At 43.2% G+C, this 14,088-nt stretch overlaps 1 protein-coding gene across 7 annotated transcripts in view; it reads left to right on the top strand.

The window, feature by feature from the left end:
* lrch1 (leucine-rich repeats and calponin homology (CH) domain containing 1) overlaps positions 1–14,088 on the top strand; it is a 484,761-nt gene that overhangs the window by 353,145 nt on the left and 117,528 nt on the right. For all 7 annotated transcript variants that reach the window (XR_009511715.1, XR_009511716.1, XR_009511714.1 and 4 more), the window contains one exon: positions 10,393–10,441. Coding sequence is in view for 2 of the 7 variants with exons in the window: in XM_059967693.1 (XP_059823676.1) it covers positions 10,393–10,441 (49 nt within the window). In the remaining 5 variants the exon portion in view is untranslated. The remainder of the gene's footprint in view (positions 1–10,392; positions 10,442–14,088) is intronic.

Genomic DNA, 14,088 nt, shown 5'->3' with positions numbered 1-14,088 from the left:
TGCAGTAGCAGCAGCTTCTCTAGTCCGGAAGGACAGCACATTTTATCCACATCTTTACTGAAGCACAGAGGTCAATTATGAGCTAAAGTCAGCCCAGATCAGAATGTACACTGGAACCTCCTGGCGTGTATGACTGATTACTTGTGAAATAATCTAGACTGCCCAAAAAGGCTGAAGTAAAGTCTTCCATGATAAAGTAAAAGAAATCTGAATGTTTGAGATGTTTAATATAGGAATGGACAAAAGTAAACTTGTCAAATGATAAGGACTGTTTAAATCATAGTCCTTCTACTCTGGCCCATGTTGTTGTAAATTCTTGTACTTCACTAGGGAGACATTCTCTGCTTGCCTTAAGCTGTGGAATCTTCCCATTAAAGTGAGGGCAAATTAAAACTCAGTATAGTTTTAAACAACTGGATTCCTCACTGACACAGGAATGATTGAAAGTAACACAGATTGCACTGATCATTGAGCCAGAGACATATACAGTTGGGGGTAGCTGTTAGACCCACTGTCCATGCTAAGTGGCCATTTCTTTTCAATTCCAATCCTTGGTCAAGTCCTCATCCAGGCACTGGTTCATATGGGGTTCTGCTTTCACTGCACTTTTAGATAGTGAGCTCTGCTTCCCCATTGCTCATTGGGTTAAATTGTTTTGGCAATACCTCTCCAATCATTCCACTGCTTAAGTCCATTGTTTCTCTCTGTTGTTAACTGTTTACAGGTCTTAAGCTCTTATAATTTGATTACTCCTCAGTTGATATGGAGCAAGGATTTCAAGTTGGGTCTCTGCAACATTTGTACAGGCCTTTGTAATATTAACCCAGTAATTAACTTTTGTGCCACCACAGAACACAATTGTGACCTAATTAGTGAGTTGAATAACTGAAATAATCTGTCCTAAGTATTTTGTGCCTTACTCAACTAGAGCAGGTACACTGTGTGTATCTTAAGTTGCCAGTCATTCCTGAATTCATGGAGTCTTACAGGTTGGAACAGGTCAGTCCACGCACTCCATGCTAGCCAAGATACCCATCGGATTTAGTTCCATTTGCTTGCATTTGTCCTTTATCCCTCTAAACGTTTCCCTTCCATGTATCTATCCGAGTGCCAAATACTTCATGACAGAGATGGGAAAAGTGATTAAGTGTTGTGAATGTCTTTGCTTCCGTCATCTTCTCAGGTAGTACATTCCAGAATCCAACCACCATTGGTGTAAAACAACTCTTCCTCAGTTCCCATCTAAACTTTGTACTCTTGACCTTGAACCAATGCTCTCTAGTGTTAGACACCTTTGCTTTGGAGAGTAGTTTCAAAAGTTCATTTATTATTAAAGTGTACAACTCTGAAATTCTTCTCCTCCAAGCAGCCACGAAGCCAAGAAAGAAAGATCATCAACCCTTAAATCCCACCTCCCCACATAAAAGAAAATAAACAAAAATGGAACAGACAAATCCCTCCTTCTGTACAAAAGAAGAACAAAATGGAACAGGCACATCAACCTATTTATGCCTATCGATGTCCTGATAGTTTTGATATCTTTATCAGGTCCTCCCTTAGCTTCTTTCGCTCCCAAGGAAAGCAACCTTTTATCTTTTCAGGCCTCTCCTCATAACTGAAACATTCTGTCTCAGGTAGAGTGTAAACTCAGGGTAATACATCAGATGCACGTGCATAGCCCTCCCCACCTTTGGTGCAATGTACATGAGACACTGTATTAAGAAGGCAAAGATCCTCACAATCTAAGCCATGTTATTCCATGGATTCCATTCCTACCATTGGGCAGGAAATCCCACACCACCTGGTTCAATAACAGCAGTCTCTCTTCAACCTTGAGGTTCTTGGACCAGCCTGCACAGTTCTAATCACTGCCTTAGCATAACAACCCTATGACTACTTTGCAGTATATTGGTGTAAAAGATTCTGCAGAAGCTGCAAGTCTTGAGCAACGGACAGAAGATGCTGGAGGAACTCAGCAAATCAGGCAGCATCCATGGAGGGGCATAAACAATTGAAGGACTTTGTCCCAAAATGTCGACCATTTATTCCCTTCCATAGAATGCTGCCTGACCTAGTGATGTTTGGTATGTGTTGCAGTATAACTTGCTTTTTCTTGTAAAAGGTGTATATCATTCATTTAATTTATGCTTCTCATATGAAAGCACTGGTGAGGCCTTACTTGGAATATTGTGAGCAGTTGTGGGACTCTTAGAAAGGATGTGTTAAACCTAGAGAGGGTTCAAAGGAGGTTCATGAAAATAATTTCAGGATTAAATAGCTTGTCATATGAAGAGTGTTTGATGGCTCTGATCCTGTATTCACTGTGTTACGTATCCCATAACTGGATAACTTACCAGCAAAGATAGAGAGGTCCGTTGAAGTCTGATGTCACTATTTTCAAAAGTTTTTATTTGAAAAGGGGCACAAAAGTAAGGTTAATACAAACATTCAGATAATGCATGTTGTCAATACTCAATCTAAAGCGCGGGTATAGTAATAATCATCATTAAGAAATGAGCTCTACTGTTGACTAGGGGATAATATATTGTCCGTTGGAACTATAAAAGTCACTCAGAAGTCTGCAGGCTTCAGACTTTTGGGAATCGCTAGGTTTCATGTGGGGCGACAGAGAGAGAGAGATTGGGGAGAAGAGGAAAGACTTGCCGGGTCTTTATGAAGCTTCCGTTGAATCGGGGGAGCGTGGGTTCCCCCTCCCCGATGTTAGTTAAAAGCGGTTTTCCGTGATTCCAGCCACAAATTCCAATCCCGGAATTTAACGCACGTGGCTTCCTTCAGAATGGCTTCCCGCTACGGCGGGGTCACAGGTGTCAATCAGGTTGGGATGATGCAATCTCTCTCTCAACCAGCCCACTTTGCCCGAGGGCTTTACACGTGGTCTCCATGAGACAATAGTCACTGTCGCCTTATTTGGCATCCCGGTGGAACGTGCTGTTTGGCACGTTTCCCTCTCTCTCCCACTTCCTGTGTCTATTCAGCACCTCTCTCTCTCTCTCTCTCTCCCACTTCCTGGGTCTACTGACCCCCCCCCCCCCCAAATGGGTGCTCTTGCGATTCTCACAAAGGAGGGGGCTGGGATCATAACACCTCCCCTCTTAAAAATGTTTTTACCAGCGGTTAAAACGGAGTGCTACACAGTCTTACAGGATTTTTTAATCTAACACAATACACAAGTTTTTCTTTTCACAGAGTACTACCGTTATACATTCAAGTCAGTATCTAAATAGTTAATGATTACAATGTCCCTTTCTTTAATATCTTAACATTGCGTACCGTACTAAAGTCTTGTAGGATCAGACTTCCAATTCAATAACCACCTTTTTATATTTTTTTCCTTCAGCAACAAAACTAAGGAGGTGTGGCCTTAGCTTAGGTGCATTTACAAAAGTTTATGCGAATACTAATCGTTTCAGTTGTTTTACTTAACCGGCAGGTCTCCAAAGGGGCTGTCTTTATTATTCACAGGCTTTGGCGCAAACCCGTTCAACCTGCTTTGCTGGCTAACAATGGCATCCCCATTAACCATCGCCTCTTTTCCGGCAAGTCCCCCCGTGGGGAACTTGAGTACTTTTGCGTGGTGAACTCCCGCCTGCCTTGTTCATCGGGGTTATTTTAGCAACACCATGCCCCAAACTTAGACCATTTCCACCCAATTCTTTGATTTTACCCAGGTAGCTGGCCCTTTTGTCAGTACCCTTCAGGCTATTGGTGTTTAATTCGAAGTAGCATTTCGAAGGCGGCCTCTTCACACCCCATTCTGGCATAACAATAGAGTGGGGGGCCCCCGCTATCTCCCGGCTCACTCTGTGAGCGATCTGCTAGGTTTAAGATTTCTTCCTTCGATTTGGAAACTACAGACTTTCCGTTTCCTTCAATAACAATCCTCATCCCCCCCATTTTTAAATTCTGCGTTAACTTTGAACCCACCTTCGAGTACAAACACCGGGGAACTCACACTTCCCACAGTTACCAAGGTTAACCCTTTTCCCACTGAACCAAGTCTATCTGACCCACAAGGACGGCTGCCCCGTTCCACTGAATCAGATACCTCAGACTTCTTCTGAGCCCCGTTACCAGGTTCAGCACCACGTGCATCCCCATCTTGGACACACTCAAACAGGACATTGGCCTCTTCCAGGCTTTCAACACCCGTACCTTTTTCAAATTCTAACTTTCCCCGATCCTTCCAGTTACTCTCTGGGCAGCTCCCACCCGGGGAAGGCTCAACCCTGCGAGCTGAAACAACCTCCTCGGCCTTTTCAGCAGACTCCTTTGAGGCAAGGATACCCTTTCCATCTAGGACTGCCCTCACCTCATTATCAGGAACACCTTTAGAACTCTCAAGTTCTTCAAACAATTCTGCCAAACCAGACAGATCATCCATGTCCAACTCTAGACCTTTTAACAGCTTTATCTGTTTCTCATCTTTTTTTCCTACCTTTAGGACCTTTCTCTTCGCTAAGGGCAGATCTATCTCCTCTCCCTTACCCCCTTTCACTTTACTACTCTTCGTCTTTCCACCCACTAAACCCTCATGGCACAGGGTCAGCAAAGACGTCTCGGCCAAATCAAAACTGGCCAGATTTAAACTGCTCTCGTTCTCAGCTACCTCTCTCGACAAGCTGCGAGTGACTGCGCCTGCGAGATAGTCCTTGGGCGCTAGGGGCGGGGCCACCACACTCGCCGGTCGCCAGGTCGGCAGCATTGCTGACCAAACCTTACCCCCTGCTAAGTTGTTCCCCAGCAGGATGTCCACGTCAGCTCTCGGGAATTCTGATGGCACCCCTATTTCAACTGATCCATACACCAGCTCACAATCCAGAATGACTTTATGTAAGGTCACCATTTCTATCCTTTTATTTATTCCTTCTACCTTTACCCTGCCCGTTTTCCGACCAAATTCTAGTACCTTACTGCTGATCAGCGACAGCGCAGCCCCCGTGTCTCTCCAGATTCCTACAGGAACTGGTGTGTCTCCCTCTGTCACAGACACGGTTCCGTGTGACAGACAACTCTCAGAGCCTTCTCGTACTCTGTCTACCCTCGGCTCTCTGGTCAATTTACTGATTACCACGGCACACCCGATAGGGACTGCGGCTTTCCCTCTTCCTATCTCTTTCCTCGGAGCTAAGCATCGAGATGCAATATGCCCCTCCTTTCCACAATTAAAACAGGTCAAACCTCTGGCCGTCTTGCCTTTCCCCCTCAACCTTACCGCTAGCTCCCGGTGGGAACTCTGCCTCACTCGTCGGACTTTCTCGATCGTTCCCACAGTCTCTCTGGGGACCTTTATTCGAGGAAGTCTTTGTCTTGTGGGTTAGGACATATTCGTCTGCAAACCTAGCAAATTCTGAAATGGACTTACCCGGCTTCTCATTCAAATACATCCGGATCTCCTCCGGAACACAACTTTTAAATTCCTCAATCAAAAGTAACTCCCTGAGACGCCCATAATCCTCGTCCACTCTTTCCGCGGTGCACCAACGGTCTAAGAGCACCCCCTTCTCATGGGCTAGCTCGGTATACGTTTGATTCCACCCTTTCCTTAAATTTCTAAACTTTTGTCTATAGGCCTCAGGTACCAATTCGTAAGTCTGGAGAATGGCCTCCTTTACTTCAGCATAATTCTCCGCTTCTCCCTCCTCCTGGGACAACGCCGCATATGCTCGTTGGGCCTTCCCCTTTAACACACTTTGTAACAACGCCACCCACTGCTCTTTTGGCCACTTCTGATTTACTGCCACCTTTTCAAAAAGCAAGAAATAACTATCAACATCTGTCTCCTCAAACGGGGGTACCAATCTCAACTCCCTACTAACATTAAACCGCTCCGCTCGGTCTAACCCTTGATCTCTTTGCTCGTTCCTCATCTTCTCCATTTCCCAGTCATGTTGCCTCTGTTTCTCTTTCTCGGCTCGTTCCTTCTCTTTCTCGACTGCTTCTAGCTCCTTTAGCTGAATTTCATGCTGTCTTTGCCTCTCAGCTTTGGTCCTGCTCCTTTTTCACCTCTAACCCCTTTAGTTGGAGCTCATGTTCCCGGGTCACCTCTAGCTGCTTTAGGTGGAACGCCTGCTCCCTTTCTCTCTCAGCCGCTTCCAGCTCGTTTAACTTAATTTCATGTTCCAACCTTAATTTCTCCACCTCTAACTGAACCGTCCAACTTGATGGTACCTTTTAAGGGATATCTTCCAATACCTCAGCTTCAAACACATTCTTCCCAATGTAATACTGAGTTATTGCCCTTCGCACCTCCCGCTTTTTCATGGACGACCTCACTTCTGCGAGTTTCAACCCCTTCGCCAAATTTAACAAGTCTGATTTGGTGGCCGCCTCTAGCAGTCGGGTTTTTCATAAATTCACCCACGTCCATCTTTGCTGGTTTCCCGTCTGGCTACCCGCGTAACCAGATTCAAGTTTTGGACTTACAAGTCCGATTCACTGGCCTCCCAATTTGGTGTCAAATCCCAAGACGAGAAACCCAAGTTGTTACTTATCCCGTAACTGGATAACTTACCAGCAAAGATAGAGAGGTCCGTTGAAGTCTGATGTCACTATTTTCAAACGTTTTTATTTATAAAGGGGCACAAAAGTAAGGTTAATACAAACATTCAGATAATGCATGTCGACAATACTCAATCTAAAGCGCGGGTATAGTAATAATCATCATTAAGAAATGAGCTCTACTGTTGACTAGGGGATAATATATTGTCCGTTGGAACTATAAAAGTCACTCAGAAGTCTGCAGGCTTCAGACTTTTGGGAATCGCTGGGTTTCACGTGGGGCGACAGAGAGAGAGAGATTGGGGAGAAGAGGAAAGACTTGCCGGGTCTTTATGAAGCTTCCGTTGAATCGGGGGAGCATTGGTTCCCTCTCCCCGATGTTAGTTAAAAGCGGTTTTCTGTGATTCCAGCCACAAATTCCAATCCCGGAATCTAACGCACGTGGCTTCCCGCTACGGCGGGGTCGCAGGTGTCAATCAGGTTGGGATGATGCAATCTCTCTCTCAACCAGCCCACTTTGCCCGAGGGCTTTACACGTGGTCTCCATGAGACAATAGTCACTGTCGCCTTATTTGGCATCCCGGTGGAACGTGCTGTTTGGCACATTTCTCTCTCTCTCCCACTTCCTGTGTCTATTCAGCACGTCTCTCTCTCTCTCCCACTTCCTGGGTCTACTGACCCCCCCCCCCCCCCAAAGGGGTGCTCTTGTGATTCTCACAAAGGAGGGGGCTGGGATCATAACAACTGGAATTCCGAAGAATGATGGATGACCTCATTGAAATCTATCAAATGGTGAAAGGCCTTGATAGGGGGATGTGGAGAGAATGTTTTCTGTAATGGGAGAGTCTAAAGAACAGAGGACACAGTCTCAGCTCCTGTTAATCTTGACCTTGAACCAATGAATTTAATTGACTTCATTACTTACGTCCTTCAGATAAATGAGTAAAAATCTTTACGTCTCTGTTCAAATGTGCAAGTATCGTAATTTATAATAAATATTATGTACAACAGGATAGTCACTATAACATAGAAATACGGTAACGTCAGCATGAATTAAGCAGTCTGATGGCCTGGTGGAAGAAGCTGTCCCGGAGCCTGTTGGTCCTGGCTTTTATGCTGCAGTACCGTTTCCTGGATGGTAGCAGCTGAAACAGTTTGTGATTGGGGTGACTCAGGTCCCCAATGATCCTATGGGCCCTTTTTACATACCTGTCTTTGTAAGTGTCCTGAATAGTGGGAAGTTCATATCTAGAGATGCGCTGGGCTGTCCGCACCACTCTCTGCAGTGTCCTGTGATTAAAGGAAGTACAGTTCCAATACCAGGCAGTGATGCAGCCAGTCAGGATGTACTCAATTGTGCCCCTGTAGAAAGTTCTTAGAATTTGGGGGGCCAAACCAAACTTCTTCAACCATCTGAGGTGAAAGAGGCGCCGTTGTGCCTTTTTCTCCATGCAGCTGGTGTGTACAGATCACATGAGATCCTCAGTGATGTAATGCCAAGGAACTTAAAGCTGTTTACCCTCTCAACCCCAAATCCAGTGAAGTCTATAGAGGTTAGCCTGTCTCTATTCCTTCTGTAATCCACAACCAGCTCCTTTGTTTTTGCGACGCTGAGGGAGAAGTTGTTTTCTTGACACCACTGTGTCAGGGTGATGGTGGAGTAGCCTCGATGGGCCAAGTGGTGTAACACTGTTTCCTATATCTTATGCAATGTTGTCTATCTGATGCTACATACTTGTGATATCACTAACAAGTTTTTGTTACACTTGCATTCAAATCAAATGAAAAACTTACTTGTGCATGACAATAAACTCGACTTTCAACTTATCCATGCAGCATTTGGTAAATCTCCTCTGCGACCACTCCAAAGTAATCATATCCTCCTTGAAGTGTGGTGACCAGAACTGTGCTCAGTATTCCTTATAGGACTAACCAGTGATTTATGAAGTTGTGCTAAGGCCTCCTTCCTCTTGTATTCTGTGCCTTGCTAATGAAAGCAAACATTTGATATTTCATTTCCACCACCCTGCCTACCAGTGCACCACCTTCAGAGATCTTTGGACTTGTATGCAAGGTTCCTGTATTCTTTAATATTCACTCGGGTCCAATGAGGAATGATACAAGCACTATCCTAATTAAAAACTGTGAACTGATTCACTTCACATTGATTAGTATTAAATTCCATCTGCCTATTGTTCAATCTACCAGTTCATCAATATCCTTGTGTTGCCTAACATGCACCTTCGACAACACCACCAAGTGGTAGTCATCTGCAGACTTACAAATCATTGGTCCTACATTCACATCTAGGTTGTTAATATACATGGATAGCTTTAAACTTTGACTTTGTTTTTACACGATTAAATTAACTGGTCATCTCCTTTGATATTTTAGATGCTTTTGTTTTACAGATTGCAAAACTAGTTATTAGAAATAATCATGCACTGTACATTTGCTTAAGTACTCTTTTTAGTTATGGCTTGTTTTCGTTCTGATTAATGTGGTTGGCTAATTCTAACCTTTATACAAATTGTATTATGTATAGTACATCAGTGATGTCTGCACATCATGACTTGTTCGTGTTGGAGGATTGTATCCAGTGTGATTTAGGGCATTTTATTTATTTATTTTATTTAGGGCATAACACAATTGCAGCAGCTCTTTAATTGACAAGGAACGTATTGGGGCCAACCTTATTAGTGGCCATGAGAGCAGTAAGAGGCTGGGTATCTTGTAACTTGCTTCCTGTCACTCCAATTTTTTTCACCACCTACAAGGCACAGATCAGGAGTGTGATGGTACACGTACTGCTTGACTGTGAGTTCAAATCCAATAGCCTCTAAAAAGCTTATCACCATCCAAAGCAACACTGCCCACTTGACTGGTTTTCCACACACAACTCACTCTACAGTTGCATTCTTGCCAGCACCAGTGCCCAGTGGCTGCAGTGTAACCACTAAGGCTTCTCCAAATCCACAATCTCTCCCACCTAGTTGTCAAAAGAAATAATAGGATGGGTCACCAATGCCTATGTTTGCTGTAAATATATCACTAGTGCATCACCGTTAATGGATCTAAATCTTGGAACTTTCTTTTCCACTAGCATTGTTGGAGCGTATATGAGGACTGAGAGAATTCAGTGGTTAAAATTACAGGGTTTATAATCTAGAAGCTTGCATGAACGATGCAGAGAGATAAATTCACATCCCACCCTTAGTTTTTAGTACAGTTAATAATCAGTGGTAAAAATAACTAGAACACAATTGGCTTGTCAAAAACCAGTATGAGGCACAAAGACCCTTTAACCCTTCTAATATGCCTTAATGTGACTCCAAGGTAGTTGATTCCTAGCTGATTCCTGAAAATGGCCCAACAGGTCAGTCAGTTCAAAGACAAAAACAAACCAGACATTACCTGACCTGCTCGGTGCCTCAAACATCTGCTTTTGTATCAAATTTTCTTCTATAGCAGTTTTTTGCTTCAATTTCAATTTAGGAGCAAATGGGAGAAGGGTTGTAAATGCTGATCTTGACAATTGACTAAATATCTGCTTCCATCACCAGCCCTGGCAGTGCATTCCAGCCACCCACTGCTTTTTGGATTCAAAAAAACTTGCCACACACACCTGCTTTTAAATTGCACCCTCCCCCCCCCCCCCCCACCTTGAGCACATACCTCCTAGTATTAGATATTTCGACCCTGGGCAAAGGATAACAGCTGATGACTCTGTCTAGGCCTGACATAATCTTAAATTTTGTTCTGTAGCTTGATGTAGCATGTGTCATTTTGTTCTACTGTATTGTGTTTTGAGGCCCCTACTTTTAATTCAGATACCACAGCTGACATTATACTAAAAGTTTTGTTTTATTGCAGTGATGAGACACCAAACATTAACCTTTCAGCGAAGATCTCCAGTTACCAGGTGAGCAAGAGGAATATGATCTCATATTGATGGAATAAAGTACAGAATAAATTAGCATTAATATTGATTCCACATAGCAGTAATCAGAATGTATGGGAACTCAATGCCTCTGTGCATCTGCTATTCCCAACACAAAAAATGTGTTGATAGTGGTTGGAACGTTCCAACTGTTATCATTAGTTTAGCTGACTTTAGGAACTACGTAGAGCATAGGTGTCAAACTCAAGGCCCACGGGCCATATCCGGCCCGCGAGATCATTTTAGATAGATCTATTATTTTAATTATTAATGGCCTGGCGATATGAAGCCTATGATTGTAAGTTAATACCAATCATAAAAATAATGCTTGCTCAGCAGTCTTCTTCATAAGAAACGGAATTTGTGAAGTGAAACACTTTGTAGTTATAGCAGAGACTGAGACACAAGCTGAAAAAACGGAGGCAATGAAAGCTGCGTTCGCACGCGCCCGACTAATCTGGCCCGCATGAAGCTGCATTTTGCCCAATCCGGCCCGTGACCTAAAATGAGTTTGACACCCCTGATGTAGAGTATCTGCTACTAATTGCTGTCCAGGATTATACCTGGATAAGGATGAAATACAGTGCAGCTAAAACACTTAACACAGTTGAATAATCTGCTGTTGTGTCATGACTACAAGCCCTCACCAGGTTATGGCAGGGTTCTGTTCCTGAGAACTGTTTTGTATTCCAAACAGAATCCGGCCAATTGGCAACATATTGGTATTTAAGTAACAACCATATCCCTCATAAGATATAGGACCAAATCAGTCCATCAAGTCTACTGATCTGTTCAATCATGGCTGATTTGTTTTCAACCCCATTTTCACACCACCTTCCTGTTACCTTTAACTCCTTAAATAATTAATTTCTGCCTTAAATATACCCAGATACTAGATCTCCACAGCCCTTTATGGCAATTAATTCATCAGATTCTCCTCACCCTCTGGCTGAAGAAATTCCTTCTCACCTTAGATATAAAGGGATGTCCCTTTATTTTGAAGCTGTGTCCTCAGATCCTAGACCCTCCTGCTAGTGGAAACATCCTTTCAATGTCCACTGTTTTCAGGTATTTAAATATTTATAAGTTTCATTAAGATTCCCCTTCCCCCACATCCTGATGAACAGGCCCAGAGCCATCAAATACACAGGCCAACTAAGGACGATGTGTAGTTTAACTATGGTATCCAACTCAACTATTTCAATATCTCTACATTGAATTGAATTCCCAATTATGGCATGACAGCAGATCCCACCCCATCAGTCTCTTAAAGCGTCATTGTATGTATGGGTTGTTTTTAAGATGGATGTTTTTAACCTGGGGAGGATTGTAGCCACTTGGGTGATTAGTTTTAATGTGGTTTGGAGAATCAGAATGAAGGTGGTTGGGATACACAGATAATTGGGAATGGAAGATAATGGGAAGATAAAAATCAAGAGGACCTTGGTCTATGTTGTGTTCCAGCACTGACTTCCCAGAGCTAAGGCAGTCAGGGATGCTGTCATTAAGCTCTTATTCCCAGGGTGGTGAAAATGTGAAGTACTTCACTTGCACCCTGCCCCCCAAACACCCCTAAAATGCCGTTCTGCTTGAAGGTCAGTTTACAGCAAAAAGGAGGCTGATGAAAAAGCATCTAGTGCTTTCCCAGCATATATGATGAATAAACTCTTCTCAGGTTTCCAGCCAGATAAAGGTATTGATTATAATCAGCGTTTCGATAATGAACTTCATTACCCTGAAGTGTTAGTTATAATCAACACCAGTACTGGTTGGATGCCCAAGAAGAGTGTATTTGGGGCTGATGAAATTGAGATTAAAATCAGCCATGATCAGACTATTAGCTGAAGGGACAGTAAGCTTTAGCTGGTTCAAGAAACTTGCAGGACATAATAGCAGTGTGCTTTGTATTTCACATGATTATTAACATTATTAATCTAATGACTCAGCTGTGCAATGTGATGATGGAGTAATCCCTAGGATCATGAAAACAGTTTATTTCTGATTTATCTCCTATGCTAAAGCAACTCTATTCAGTTTAGAATTCAGTTAGATTCAGTTTAGAATCTTACCTCATTTTGTATATCTGATTTCCTACATAACATCCCACCCAGCCATTTATTCATCTTCTTATCTATATCATTGATTCTCACTGAAGGAAAATGCTTGGAAATAGTTGTTGAAATATCTTTTTCTCTGCATTGCATGTCTTAGCAGTTAGATAAAACATTTGGGGACTGATCATTTTCCTTTCTGTACACTTGAATGGGTTTACTAATCCAGTGTGCATGATAGTAACAGAGAAGGGACAGTTTGCATGCATAGTGGTGCAAAATATCATGTTTATCCTTTATTTAAGGTACCATTGAATGCAATTTTTTTTAGTAAATAACGAATAAGGTTAAGTTTACTGCCAAGAAGTGCTTTTGAAGCTCAGTCTATAATTAATCTTTAGGGAAGAGGCTTCCTTGAAAAACAGGAGAGTGAGCAGTAAAATGAGGCTAAAATTTGCATTGGTAAAGCTCCCATCAGTTAATGACTCACTTCTGTGCCATTACACTTTATGATTCTGACCCTAAAAGCCCTGCAGACATCTTAGTCTTCAACATGAAATTGCAAATTCCTTGGCATTCAGTATATTTGACACAGTTTTAAATGCATTCTGGCCTTGTGGTTCAGAAGGGTAGGGAAAGGAAGAAGATGGCAGCAGTAATAGGGGACTGTATAGGTAAGGGGGTAAGACAGGCGATTCTGTGGACACAGGAAAGAAACACGGATAGTAGTTTGCCTTCCAGATGCCAGGGTCTGGGATGTTTCTGATCACATCCATGATATCCTGAAGTGGGAAGGAGAACAGCCAGAGGTCATGGTACATATTGGTAACAACAGCATAGATAGGAAAAGGGTGTAGGTCCTGAAAACACTCTACAAGGAGTTAGGAAGGAAATTGAGAAGCAGGACCAGAAAGGTAATAATCTCGGGATTACTGCCTGTGCCACATGACTGGGAGTATAGGAATAGAATAAGGTGGAGGATAAAGGCGTGGCTGAGGGATTGGAGCAGGGGGCAGGGATTCAGCTATCTGTATCATTGGGACCTCTTTAGGTGCAGGTGTGACCTGTAGAAAAAGGACGGGTTGCACTTGAATCCCAGGGGGACCAATATCCTGGTGGGGAGTTTTGCATTACTACTGCATTGCTACTGGGGAGAGTTTAAACTAGAATTGCTGGGGGATGGGAACCAAACTGAAGAGATGGAGGAAGAGGCGGTTGGCTCTCAAATAGAGAAAGCTTGTAGACAGTGCAAGAGGGAGGATAGGCAGGTGATAGAGAAGGGACGCACTCAGACCAATGATTTGAGATGTGTCTATTTTAATGCAAGGAGTGTTGTGAACAAAGCGAAAGAGCTTAGAGCATGGATCAGTACTTGGAGCTATGATGTTGTGGCCATTACAGAGACTTGGATAGCTTAGGGGCAGGAATCTTTAATTCAAGTGCCAGGCTTTAGATGTTTCAGAAAGGACAGGGAGGGAGGCAAAAGAGGTGGGGGTGTGGCACTATTGATCAGATATAGTGTCACGGCTGTAGAAAAGGTAAAAGACGTGGAGGGTTTGTCTACAGAGTCTTTTTGGG

This window comes from Hypanus sabinus, chromosome 4, assembly GCF_030144855.1.
Source record: "Hypanus sabinus isolate sHypSab1 chromosome 4, sHypSab1.hap1, whole genome shotgun sequence".
Lineage (NCBI taxonomy): Eukaryota > Metazoa > Chordata > Chondrichthyes > Myliobatiformes > Dasyatidae > Hypanus > Hypanus sabinus.
The sequence above is the reverse complement of the archived record's forward strand: the minus strand, read 5'-3'. Positions and strand labels throughout refer to the sequence as shown.